Source organism: Triturus cristatus, chromosome 8, assembly GCF_964204655.1.
Source record: "Triturus cristatus chromosome 8, aTriCri1.1, whole genome shotgun sequence".
NCBI classification, from domain to species: Eukaryota; Metazoa; Chordata; class Amphibia; order Caudata; family Salamandridae; genus Triturus; species Triturus cristatus.
The window spans coordinates 1,215,916,486-1,215,930,726 of NC_140591.1; the positions used below are offsets into that span (position 1 = coordinate 1,215,916,486).

The 14,241-nt window shown below is 47.1% G+C and overlaps 1 protein-coding gene across 1 annotated transcript; it reads left to right on the forward strand.

Annotated features, from left to right (window-relative positions):
- The first annotated feature begins 8,753 nt into the window (after positions 1 to 8,753).
- Positions 8,754 to 13,327, forward strand: LOC146805615 (zinc finger MYM-type protein 1-like). The gene is made up of 2 exons (XM_085622894.1): positions 8,754 to 10,799; positions 12,921 to 13,327. Exon 1 carries the CDS (start codon positions 8,778 to 8,780, stop codon positions 10,758 to 10,760), a length of 1,983 nt encoding a protein of 660 aa, XP_085479020.1. The 5' UTR covers positions 8,754 to 8,777; the 3' UTR covers positions 10,761 to 10,799; positions 12,921 to 13,327.
- Positions 13,328 to 14,241: the final 914 nt, after the last annotated feature.

The following is a 14,241-nucleotide window of genomic DNA, read 5'->3' on the forward strand; positions in this document are numbered from 1 at the left end:
CTAGTCTGGCGGAACCTAGGAACCACCGCAAGCCATTGACCTGTAGAACGAAGGTGTCGAGACGGCTCATAAAACGAAAACCACCTCCTAAGATATTGAGGCCCAGTCTTGTAAAGAGCACCATGGACTAATGTCAGGTCCTTAAACCGTACTCGCTGCTCAACCGGGAGCCAATGTAAATCTCAAAGGTTCTGACTAGCACTGGATCTACCTGGCATACCCAACAAGATTCTAGCCGTCATGTTCTGGACAATCTGTAGCTTTTTTAGCTGATATGCCGGGAGTCCAATGTACAGGGCGTTGGCGTAATCTAACCTTGACAAGATGAGCGCGCAGGTTACCATTTCCTTAGCCCTTTTCGGTAGCAGAGGCTAAAACTTCTTAAAGCGTTTAATAGTGCCGAAGCACACACCCGCTAGTTTGTTTATCTGAGGCAGAAATCTCAAGTCCTCACCAAACCAGACCCCCAGATTTTTTGCTGGACATCCGGAGGAGCTCGGCATAGGATAACCCGCAGGCCAAATATCTTCTCTAATATGAGGGGGGAAGGAACCATAGAGAGCACTTCCGATTTCTCCTCATTGCACTTCAATTGAGCCTTTGCTAGCCTTTTAAAGACCTCAGTAGAGACAATTCTTGGCAATGGTCGGAGAGGAGTCCGTTTTACCCCACGTGAAGAGGAGCTGGGTATCGTCAGCATAAGCTATGATCTTAGCACCCAGCTCCTCTGCTAAGTAGACCAAGGGCGTCATATAAACATTGAACAGAAGAGGGCTCAGTGTAGAGCCCTGGGGGACGCCCGTATTCAAACTTCTAGGAGTAGAAGAAAAAGGCGGCAGCCATACTTGCTGCGATCTATTGGCGAGGAAGGATTCAATCCACTTCCATACCTGCCCAGTGATGCCGATGTGGGACAGCTGTGCCAGGAGTTGTTGGCGAGGCACGGTGTCGAACGCGGCAGAGAGATCTAAAAGCACTTAATGCTGCTCTGCCGCCCGCATCAAGACAGTTTCTAATAGCCTCTGCCATCTCGACCAAGGCCGTCTCAGTGCTGTGGGATGCCCTAAAGCCCGTCTGGGCAGAGTGGAGGGCGCCCGAGGTCTCAACAAACTCAGAGAGTTGCTTATTGGCAGCTTTCTCACAAACCTTTGCTACAGCCGGAGGAAGTGAAATTGGACGGTAGCTAGCTGGGATTGCAGGATTAAGTGAGGGCTTTTTCAGCAAGGGAAGAAGTTTCGCCTGCTTCCACTCAGGTGGAATCATAGCGGTCTGGAGGGACATATTAACATTATTGTTAACTTCCGGGTTGACTATGTCCGCAACCGCCGCCAGAAGCCTAGCTCGACAGGGATCAGTGGGAGAACCTGATTTGAGCGCTTTAAGAATCGTCAGGGTGTCAGACGGGGGAATAATCGAGAATGTAGCCAAAGAAGGGCACACCGAACCCGGCCTTGCAAATTTCGGATGAAGCTGAATCTCCTGAGACTGGCTTACGGGCCCAAAGCTATCCTGAATGGCTTTAATTTTGTTGGTAAAAAAAACTGAAAGCTGTTCGCACCAATCATTAGATCCAGGAGAGGTCCTCTGTTCGGCTCTGGGATCAAGGAAACTTTGAACAATTGAGAATATTTCTTTAGAATTATTTTTTGATTGGGCAATGCGCTCAGCAAAAAAAATCACCTTTGGCAGCCTTCACCATATAGTAATAGTCCTTCTGAGCATTCCTAAGGGCTGATTTCGCTAGAGGACTGTAAGCCTGTCTCCAGAACCGTTCAAGCTTTTTACATGCAGATTTTTGTTTTTTTAATTCTTGTGAATACGACACATCCCTGCGTTTTTTAAAAGACGCAGTGCAGTGCTGCCAAATTGCTTGCAGCACCCTTCTGCGTCATTTCTTTGTAAATATTTCCCACTATTTCCTAACAAAAGCTGTGAGATGGGTTAGTGTGCTCTAGGATGCTGATGTGCATTGTGGTCACACACTCAGTCATCCCCAATGTAATTGTAACTGCAGGTCCCCTGCAAGGAGTACTGGACTGGTGCGCAAGGGGCTCAGAAGCTGGCCCTTTAAGGGACTGGCTTATAATCACTGTGTGGGTAAAGCTAGGGCGTGTACGGCTTCCCCACCACAAAGTCTAGTACTGTGGCATCATACTGCACCATGGATCGCCTCACAAGTTCCAAATGGAGTGAGGAATGTAATACTGCGGTGGACATTCACCATTTAGCAGCCGCGGTGCGTCCATTGGGGCGTAGGGGCGTAGCCCCACCAGCCCTGGACCCGCGTTAAAGAATTAAAATAAATGAAACTTTTACGAAATAACTACTTTACTTACCACATTTACACGGCGCCGGGCAGCACCCGACTTTATCGGGAGGGGGGGGGGGGGCGGGCCGGGCTGGCTGGTGTGGATTGATTGACAGGTCTGTAAAAAAACGTTTTTTTCCCCGCATGTATGCTTCGGGCAGCAACTTGCCCGAGCATGCGCACCCAGGCCGGCCCCATTAGCTAGTAGGGGGGGGGGGGGGGTGCAGGACCTGCTGGCGGCAGCGCTGGCAGCAAAAGGGCGACAGGGCGAGCAGTCACTGTGCCCTCCAAGCCAATCCTGGTGCTGCATGCAGCGCCACTGCGCCAGGATTGGCCGGTCACCGCAGGGGCGGGCAATCCATATTGGATGCCGAGCGCGTGACGTAATAGGTAACGGTCGGGTGACGGGTGCACTTCACCACTCTGTCTCGACTCGTGCGCGTCGCCTGAGCCCAGCCTGACAGCCTCGTGGTCGTGAGGGACGGTGTGTGCTGCTGCTGCTGTCTTACTCGTACAAGATCACCTTTTCTGTGAGTTTGGTTTGGAGTTGTCGTTCAGTGACTCTTTTTTTTAGATGAACAGTGGAGTGACGTTTCATCAACTAACTTGTGAAACTGAGTAGATTGTTGCTGCCTAGAAGAGATTTGGAGTCCCCGCATTCAGACATGACTAATACCTGGTCAGACGCACTAATACGATGTGCTGGATTGAGACGACAGTTTGCAGCACATTTGTGAATAACCTTCTGCGGACAGGACATGAATAGTTGCGCATTTTACGCATTTTTGAAAACGTTGGCACAACTCGACGTTTTGACTTCGGTAGAGATGGCACGCCAGGGGCCCAGACCAGGTGTTCTATGATTCATACCCCTCGTGTATGGGCACAGCACTGAGGGGCGTCTGTGGGCTAGGGGATAGATAGCCGAGCCTCTGTTTCAGAAGAAGGTTGTGGTACGCTGGGGTGAATAGCCGCTTTGATACCCTTAAGTGCTCTACGAAGGGTGCCCTTCCCGTTGTGTAATGTGGACTAGAACCCGAAGTCAGGGCACAGGCCACAGGGGTAGAAGGGTTTTTTAGGAGGTGGGTGAATTAGTTACTGTCGAAGATATTTGCAAATCTTGGGGTAAATAAGTCCCTTTGGAGCCCGAAGAAACCACGAAAGGTGGTAAATTGTTCTACGCGGACGTCCCCGAAGCGGGAACGGGACAGTGCGCGTTGGTAGGCGGACAGCCCTTTAGGACACGCCGCACGCCCTTTGCTGGTCGAGTTTCTCGGTAGATTCGTGCCGTTGCAGCGAATGCTGCTGACATCGCCGGCTTCTCTTGTCGCATTATACGCGCCCGTTACTGGGTATCGTGACGCGGGAGATGTGGGCAGAGGGGGCACTGGGGCAGAGAGGGCGCCGACTGTCATCTGCCTGCACGTGCGGGCAGTTTGGGAGGGAAGCAGCCATTTCGCCTGCTCTGTGGTGGGTCGGCAGGAATGGGGTGCAGTGAGGCACCCCGAGCCTGGGGCTGTCACCGGGTGCGTACTGACAAGGAAGTGGGGCGGCCGCGGCTCGCAGGGTGACCGCCGGGGCCCCGATCCCTCTGTTTTTAAAGCACGTCCAGCAGCTTGTTGTCAGACGGCCATTTTGGAATCTGCAGCAGCCCTTCACTGATGGCGTTTTATACACACGCTTCCCCGCTCCGGGCTCTCACCCGGGGGAAGCGAGCAGAGGGGGCAGAGGGACGCAGGGGTCGCCGGGGACATCGGAGATATTGTCTGGATCGAATCGTAGGACATTTTATGTTAGGAAGGAGGGATGTTCACAGGCGGGGCTGCTGTGCAAGGTTTGCAGGGAGAGGCTGGCTGTGCTCTGAAATGACACTTTTCATTGCTAGCCCATTTGGAGGGTAGCGCGGGGTGCCGTGTGTTCTGCTAACCGGGTAGGATTCTCGAGGGATAGTAACAATCAGAGACAGAGTGTCCATGATTGTTTTGGTACTGGACGCACCGGCGTGGGTCTAAGCGGGTGCCCTGCCCCCCCGCACCCGCACCCGCGAGAAGAGGCCTGAGCTTGCTCTGAACCCCACACAAGGACACCTGGTTTAAGGGAGCACCTTTCCACACACTACAGCCGTCTGATAACATACTATTGATAAATTTACACACACATTCTGACGGCCTTCGATGTACAGTAAGTAAAATAGTTCTGTTCTAGACGTGTATGTGCAAAGATAAAGAAAAACGCATCGAGCCATCTACTGCCTGATGCAGTCCCAGGTTTTCTGATACAATACTTGGGACATTTCTTAATTGGTCACCAGCGTTGCATTTCGATGCACGATTTTGCTGTACTGTTTTTAGTCGTTCGTACAGTGTTTTTTTTCTTTTTTACTCTCTCTTGTATTGCATTGCTGCTGTTGTTGTTTCCCTTGGTTTGTGCAGTAACTTCATTCCCGTTAATGCCAAGGCCTTCCTTTCCCCGTGTTATCTATTTTAGCAATGACCCCCTTGGAAATCTTCCTAATATCTCATTTGTAAATAATGACCTCACTCCAGAACTCTAAGACTTCTCTCCAATACGCTCCCTGATAACTGGCCAAGTTACTGTGGGTCTTACGGCCAGAGCATACATGACACGGCAAAAACAAACACACTTCACCAGGGTTACTGGGGATTAGACATTTCATGAGACTGCTTGCTTAATGCGGCCATTTAACAAAGGGATTCCCGACAGTTATGTCGCTTTTGTGCCATAAAATATCAATGCAGGTAGCATTAAGGATTGCGCGCTTCGCTGCACTGTAGGCGTCTGGTGCTCATAAAGGGACTCTGGCGCGCGGGCTAGCATTTATGAAGGCGCTGCTTGCTATGCGGGGGGGGGGGAGAAGAGGGAGGGGGGGGGGCCTGTCGCAATGTCGCATACTTCGAGACAATCTCCATGGATTTCAACTTTATTCTACCGCCATTAACAGAACAAATAACAACCCAGCCGTAAAGTGCGAAACGACAAGGGACTCTTTTTAAATCCTGCAAAAGTTGGTCGCACACTGCTCGTCACACCAGCAAGTTGCCCCAAAGGACTGTGGTAAATGTAGTGGCGACGGGGGGTACCCCTATGCCACGATGTGTAAAAAGAACAGTATGTGTTGCGTTAGCCATCCCTGGACACGTGTTTCGAGGTAGTTGCCTCTCGTCAGCAGGGAGCAGGTCAGTGTAAAGGGGTGCCGTGTGGACTGCCAAAATGTAATTAAAACAGGTCAAGTACCTCTCATGGCGCGCAGGTGCAGATCCAAGGCTCGTCAGCCCGTTGGCTCAAGGGAGCCGTAATAAATTATGCAAAAGTTGGTCGCACACTGCTCGTCACACCAGCAAGTTGCCCCAAAGGACTGTGGTAAATGTAGTGGCGACGGGGGGTACCCCTATGCCACGATGTGTAAAAAGAACAGTATGTGTTGCGTTAGCCATCCCTGGACACGTGTTTCGAGGTAGTTGCCTCTCGTCAGCAGGGAGCAGGTCAGTGTAAAGGGGTGCCGTGTGGACTGCCAAAATGTAATTAAAACAGGTCAAGTACCTCTCATGGCGCGCAGGTGCAGATCCAAGGCTCGTCAGCCCGTTGGCTCAAGGGAGCCGTAATAAATTATGCAAAAGTTGGTCGCACACTGCTCGTCACACCAGCAAGTTGCCCCAAAGGACTGTGGTAAATGTAGTGGCGACGGGGGGTACCCCTATGCCACGATGTGTAAAAAGAACAGTATGTGTTGCGTTAGCCATCCCTGGACACGTGTTTCGAGGTAGTTGCCTCTCGTCAGCAGGGAGCAGGTCAGTGTAAAGGGGTGCCGTGTGGACTGCCAAAATGTAATTAAAACAGGTCAAGTACCTCTCATGGCGCGCAGGTGCAGATCCAAGGCTCGTCAGCCCGTTGGCTCAAGGGAGCCGTAATAAATTATGCAAAAGTTGGTCGCACACTGCTCGTCACACCAGCAAGTTGCCCCAAAGGACTGTGGTAAATGTAGTGGCGACGGGGGGTACCCCTATGCCACGATGTGTAAAAAGAACAGTATGTGTTGCGTTAGCCATCCCTGGACACGTGTTTCGAGGTAGTTGCCTCTCGTCAGCAGGGAGCAGGTCAGTGTAAAGGGGTGCCGTGTGGACTGCCAAAATGTAATTAAAACAGGTCAAGTACCTCTCATGGCGCGCAGGTGCAGATCCAAGGCTCGTCAGCCCGTTGGCTCAAGGGAGCCGTAATAAATTATGCAAAAGTTGGTCGCACACTGCTCGTCACACCAGCAAGTTGCCCCAAAGGACTGTGGTAAATGTAGTGGCGACGGGGGGTACCCCTATGCCACGATGTGTAAAAAGAACAGTATGTGTTGCGTTAGCCATCCCTGGACACGTGTTTCGAGGTAGTTGCCTCTCGTCAGCAGGGAGCAGGTCAGTGTAAAGGGGTGCCGTGTGGACTGCCAAAATGTAATTAAAACAGGTCAAGTACCTCTCATGGCGCGCAGGTGCAGATCCAAGGCTCGTCAGCCCGTTGGCTCAAGGGAGCCGTAATAAATTATGCAAAAGTTGGTCGCACACTGCTCGTCACACCAGCAAGTTGCCCCAAAGGACTGTGGTAAATGTAGTGGCGACGGGGGGTACCCCTATGCCACGATGTGTAAAAAGAACAGTATGTGTTGCGTTAGCCATCCCTGGACACGTGTTTCGAGGTAGTTGCCTCTCGTCAGCAGGGAGCAGGTCAGTGTAAAGGGTCTTTTTAAATCCACCTGGTAATTTGAAAAGCCATTTTGTCCTAGATGTATCAAAAGGATGGGCAGAAAAAGTGCACCTACATTTTACGACCTGTCTTTACTTTTCTTTTGTGATGCGACCTATGCCCTGGCCAAGTGCCTTAAACCACCTACTCAAATCCCTCCCAGGCTGTGGACACAGTTCGCAAATGAGCCTTCCTCTTTGTGAATCAGTTAACCCTTCCTTTGTGGTATTGGTAACTGGCCAATGGTTGCGACCGCAATTATGATAGCAAATTATTAATGCCTTTGCTATTTGTAATTAGGCAGGGTTACCCCTTTTACGACCCCTCCTAATTAATTACGAGTCGGAATGGATCACAAAACCCAAATGGGTTTAGTACATATAAAAAAGCCCTTCTGGCACATCCCAGACATCAGGCTCACTGTCCACATCACTCACTGCTGTCAGAACACACATCACTCACTTCAACTGCACTACGTTAGATGTCCCAGACTCTACACCCTTCTGTGTTGGAGCCTCCCTGGATCTGCATTCTCTTTCAGTGTCCAATTGCCTGCTTTGTTGCTGATTCTGGTGGAACACTTTTGATGTATGGGAAAAAGTGGTGTAAAAAACAAGACACCAATCAAAATGTGCCTATTTCCCATTGACACTGAGAACACAGCTTTTCAGAAGCACAAAGACTAGGGTTTCCCTGTCTGTTTCCTCTGTGTGTTTGTTTGCTCTACTAACTAGATTGGGTATCTCCCCACCATTATCCCTAGCCACTTTTCTAGAGTAGTGATGAGGTCACAGAACAGACCGTCCTGCAGAGTTATGACACCCGCTGCAAAGGTTAAATATTTGATACCTAGGGGTCAGACTCAGACTTGCCTCTTCAGGGACCTTACAATGAGAATGATGTCTGGACCTCAGAGGATGCAGGTTTTTGCACTCAATTCATTCCTTCTAATCTGGTAACTGTTTCTAGGGCAGTGATGGGACCTCTTTCCCTGGCAGTCACTTTCTCCTTATTTTCAAAGCCTCCAATAGATTCATCTGATGTCTAGGAAAAAATTGGAGCGTTATGTTTTTTCCCCACAGTCTTTGTTTCATTACCCTACTGTTTCAAAAATAAATTGTTATCTTTTCATTTTCAGCACCTGACAACCTGAAACATTACCGCATTTTGGGGCAATTTTCCAGCAAACAACAAGAGGACCCCAACCTCCTTTGCTGCTCTCTCACCCGACCCCGGCTACAACCCAGCAAACACCAGTGTTAAAGGTAAGGCAACTGATGCTATATATTTTTTTACATCGTAGTTAGAGCATGTATGTCATGTGGTCACTCTCAAGGCCCTCAAGCAGTGTCTTTCAGTGCCTCCAGCAACACTATGGCACAGAGAGGCAGGAGGCAGTACGGCTCTATTTTTAGCAGTCATTTGAGATGTATTAGGATAATGCACAATATATATGTATAATGTATTTATACTGAAATTTGATATTATTGCACTGCACCTTATACGTTGTACTTTGATTATTGACAGGTTTCTTTAATATATATATATATATATATATATTGGTAAGGCCAGCAACACCCGACACCCCATCATGAATACAGTACAAGAGCTGATTACAAAGTCATTCCAGTCACGGCCACTTGAACGAAAACTGAAGTTAAAAGAATTGGGACCTCATCAGCCTGAAATAAACCTACAGCAAACTACCCAGGACAGAGGAAAAATGTCAAAACGTACATTCTCAAATGCCTGGTACACAAAAGCTGATTGGCTTACAGGCTGCCCTATACGCAATTCTCTGTTCTGCTTCCCCTGCTTGCTGTTTGGCGGTGACTTTTCTTGGACACGGCAAGGAATGGTCGACCTGAAGCACATCGCTGAAAAAATAAAGAAGCATGCGCTCACAAGAAATCATCTGGAAAACCTGACAAGACTGGGAATGTTGGGGGAAGACGCACCAATTGAGCAGCAGATAAATGATGCGTATCGCAAATCCATTCAAAAACACAATGAAGCTGTGGATAAGAACAGACAAAATCTATCCAAGATCATTGATTGCATTCGTTTCTGTGGTGCTTTCGAACTGGCATTGCGAGGCCATGATGAATCGGAAACTTCCTCAAAACCTGGGATCTTCCGAGGCCTAGTGGATTTAATGTCAACCATAGACCAGGATTTGGAAAGACATTTAGCACATGCTACAGTCTTTAAGGGCACCTCTAATACAATACAAAATGAACTCCTTGACTGTATGCTCGAAATTATAAGAAGCCATATTGTGCAAGAGTTGCGAAACACAGACTTTGTGGCTATTCAGGCTGATGACACCACTGATGTGTCCACTCAAACACAGTCCGTGTTAGTGTTTCGGTACCTTGACAGTGACAGAAACATTGTGGAAAGATTTTATGGCTTCACGCATTTAAGTGACTCTAGTGCAGCAACCATCACTGAAGCAATACTGTGTCAACTGGACTTAATTTTCCCGGACCTGCCTCAAAAACAAAAGCTTATCGCACAAAGCTATGACGGTGCATCCGTAATGAGTGGGAGCCTTAGTGGAGTTCAGAAGAGAATTCGAGATGTGTACCCTAATGCTCATTTTGTGCACTGTTACGCCCACCAACTCAATCTTATTATGCAACAGGCGGTATCAAAGATCAGAGAGACACGAGTCTTCTTTCAGGATATCGGAGGCATAGCAGCATTCTTCACACGTTCCCCCAAAAGAACAGAAGCCCTTCATGAGATTGTGGACAAAAGCGTACCAAGGGGATCCTCAACTCGTTGGAACTTTCACATTCGTACAGTCAACTTAATCTTTGAACAGAGGGAGGGCCTTGAGAAATGTTTTGTCGCCATAGCATCCAGAGCAGACTTTGATCACACAAGTCAGAATGAAGCCCATGGCTTTATTAGAACACTACAAGACAAAGAGTTTCAGTTCTTACTGTTTTTATTTCATGACATAATGATTCCTGTTGATGTGTTATACGATCAGTTGCAAAGAAAAGACCTAGATACTGTCTCTGTGAAAGCCAATACATCTGCATTTGTACAACAGATTATGAAAGTGAGAGATGGGGTTGAAGATTTAGAGAGCAAACTGCCGCAGCATTCTGTTTTTGCAAACCGCAGACAAAACATCACCTCTCTGGTTCGAATTGGAAAGGAGATATGTGACATTGTAATTGTGCAGGCGAAAGAACGCTTTTCGTTCACAAAACATTTGGTGAGTGCGACTTTATTGCAAGGTAAAGAGTTTGCACAATATGATGAATCCTTCCCTGAGCGTGCTCTGAATCAGGCTGTGGAAGCGTATCCTATGCTCAAAAAAGAGCAGCTGAGAACTGAGTTAACTGTACTCTACGGAATGCCTGTGTACCGGAAGGCCACAAGCGCCTTGACTTTGCTGAGTTTAATTCATAAACTGCATATGGAAAACTCACTTACAGAGACAGTGACTTTACTAAAAATTGTGATTACGACTCCAATGACAACAGTAGAAGCTGAACGATGTTTTTCAGCCTTAAAGCGCATAAAGACATTCCTCAGGAACACCATGCTAGAGGAAAGACTAAATGCTTTGGCGATGCTATCTGTAGAGAGCAAGCTAGTCCAAAAGATACCGGACTTCAACATGAAAGTAATTGACAAGTTTGCTACACTGAAAGAGAGACGTGCGGATTTCATCTACAAAAAGTGAATGCTGCTACTTGTTTGAATACAAAAAATTCTGATTGAGGTAAGAAATGCATTGTTATCTCTGTTTTTAAAAGTTTTGTAGTGTTTGTTCTATTTGGAGACTACACAGATTTGCTCACCTTTGTTCACTGGCCGGACCTGTCTCCCGCAGGGTGAACGATTCGTTGCTTGTGTTGCCTATCAAACCTTTCCCCTTGGCAAATTGCGAAAACCTTTATACCAGTGGTTCCCAAACTGTTTACTCCTGAGGACCCCAATTGAGTCACCACTGGAAGCCGGGGACCCCCAAGCAATTTGTATGACTTAAATTTCAAACATTAAAACAGTAATTCGAAAACAATAAACACACGTGTGCACACAAAACGGATACTCGAATTACTAAGGATTTTAGTATTTTATATTGAAAGAATTAGCAAAAAACAGGAGGGTTAGCGCTGCATCTCCATGACTAACTTTTAAATGGTTGGTTTTATTTCGCAGTATGAGACTCCTGCCAGGGCCAGACTGGAAACCCAAAGCAGCCCAGGCAAATGTTTGCAGACCAGTCCCCATACAGTGCACACCTAGTGCAGTGAGTGCGCCTGACCACTACAAAGGGGGCTTTGGGAGGCTCTCCCCCCAAGACAATTTAGGAAACAATGGTGCAGTCTACAACAAATGTATCATTATATATTGAATTGTATCAGCTTTTAAAGAGTAGTAAATGATGACCTTACTATGCACCAGGATATGACAATCTTTGTTGGGGTTCTTCAATGATTCCCATATTATCCTCCTCCAACAGTGCCTCATCTCTCCATAGCCCCTCTGTCACATGTATTTAATTTGTTTTATAACATCTCTCATACCATTGAAGGATGTCAGAGCACCTTAAATCACACACATATAGGGGCTGATTTACAAGCCCCTTGCGCCACAGGTGCGTCACAAAAAGTGATGCACCAGTGACGCATTTTAGTGCCCCATATTTCCAAGGCAGGAAAAGCAACCCTGCGTGACTTTTACTGGTCTTGTAAATATGGCCCAATTGCACACAGCACTTTACGTGAAAGGGACGTTCCATGAGTGTTGCTGTGGGTGTTCCCACGCATAACCCATGGAACCAGACACATTTCCAGATTTACGAGGAATCGTAAATCTGGAAATGTGTCTGAATGCTACGCCACCCCAGGGGAGGCGTAGGGAGGGGCAACTTGGAGAAATGTATTAATTTCTCCTCTTTCTATGCATGTTGCATTCTGCAGCACGCATAGAAACAGGATATTACCTCTGGTGATTGCTTATGTACAGGAAGGTGTCCCTTCCTGCACATAAACAATCAGTAAAACAATGACGTTTTGCAAGTTCTATGTGTGCTAATGCAGCACACTTAGAAGTTGAAAAACGCCATTTCTGATTGTTTACATGCAGGAAGGGTTACTTCCTGCACATAAACAATCTCCCCACGACACAGGCATCCTTGCACCATGGTGCAAATGTGCCTGTGCAGGCGTATGGCAGCAGTTTGTGCGCCAGCACAGGGGGAAGCACAGAGATGCAACATATTGTTGTAAATATGTCGCATCCCTGTGCTTCGAAAGTGACTCAGTGCGGCGCAGCCAAATGGCTTGCGACACACACAGTCAATTTTCTTGCAAATCTGCCCCATGGAGACAATGATTCATACGTGTAAATCAGTGTATAGAAAATGTTACATAAGGCAAATGCGACTACAGGGTGTAGGATTCACATGTTATTCATACTGGTAGGCATTTTTAAAGAGTGCTTGGTCTGGAGAAGCACAAACTCAGGATTCAGAACATAACAGTGGTTAGCATTGACTTTAACAATAAAAATGTATTTCCACCCAAATAAACCTTTTTAGCAGGATTAGGATAATGAAAGACTTGAAACAAACATATGTTTCTAACTTGTATCATGCAGCTTGCAAGCAGCTCTTTGATGACAGTTTATAGGTCACTGTGCTAGATTACTATTGTCACTTATGAACTGCACAGTAACAAAAGAATCTGTGACTAAAGCAGTAACCCACTAACCTAGGCACATAAAAAATGTTTTTCAAAATGCATGGTACACGTTCTTTGCAGTAGGCATATTAACCCTCTGTGCTACATTAGATAAGTCAAAGCTGCCACTTGACACAACTCTCATCTCTCTCCAGCAGGTACATTAATCACCGACGTAATCTTGACACTTTTATTGTTGCTGGAAAACTGCTGATTCTACAAGGAACTTTTTTGTGCTTTTAAAATTACTGCCTGAGGACCCCCCTGGGAATGTGACCACAGTTTGGGAAACACTGCTTTATACCATTTATATTTGGGGTACTTGCGTGGACCTATGTGAAGTGTGTGTACAAAGTTCAGCTCAACCAGAATCACGGTAACAGCGCATTGCGCTGCCTCTTTTATATTCAGTATATTGTAAGACTGTTTTTCTTCCCCCGCCTTTCCTTGTTTTGTTTCCCTGTTTTCCCCTTGCTTGCCATTCGTTACTCTAGAGTCTAATATTCAGTATGTTGTAAGACTGTTTTTCTTCCCCCGCCTTTCCTTGTTTTGTTTCCCTGTTTTCCCCTTGCGTGCCATTCGTTACTCTAGAGTCTATTCTAATAGAGTCGGAAGGCCGTAGGGGAAGACTGTGGACTTTTCTTCAAGTTCCTGACGCTCCTGCGGAACGAGCCTGGCAACCATTACACTGCTGTGCAACTTCTTCTACTCTTAGAGCTGAGATTTCCATGAGTCTTATAGTCTGAATTCAGCACCTGAGCATAATAGGACAGAATGTATGAAGCTCTGTGGTAATACTGAATAAGCAGCTACCTATGTTATGCCATCTATTAATGTAATAACTGCACTTTCACAATTGCTTTATTAACCTTCCTGCTTTCTCAAATTTGCTTGAAAATGCACGATTTTTCTTCTTTTTTTCCAAAATTTTCTTGGGGGGGGTAATCCCCCCAAACCCCCCTTTTGGGGTTCGGGCTCGCGAGCTGCGCTCGCTCGCTACGGTGCTGTATGCTAATTCGGTTGCGCCCCACCACTTTCTAATCTCACCCACCGCCCCTGCCATTTAGTGAAATGTTTAAATGTGCTTTATTTCTAGGTGCTGGTCTATCCTGAAAGATGATGAGAGCATGTAGGGGGTATATCACGATCACTCAGATGGAGAGACCTCAGTCCTAGAACTTGTCAATAGACTGCTTCATGGTCACCACATAGTTTACTCGCTCGATCTCTTTCTCTGAACATCTAGCCTCTTTTCCCCAGCTCAGTTATGTTTTTATAAAAGAGCAGCTGCTTAAAACTTGGTCCCTCTGATTATGAAAGCAGATTTGCATGCCTCAGGTTGGCGCTATACAGAGGGTGGCAGTGAAGAGGACAGGCATTTGTTAAGAATCAGGGCAGGGTACAGCTAATGAGCCCAACTTTTACAGCAGGTGTGACTTTTAGTCGGTGTCTAGATTTTTCAAGGGTCATCTTGTA

Excerpts from the sequence above, each read along its gene's own strand:
- LOC146805615 (XM_085622894.1), top strand. The coding sequence starts at position 8,778 with ATGTCAAAACGTACATTCTCAAATGCCTGGTACACAAAAGCTGATTGG.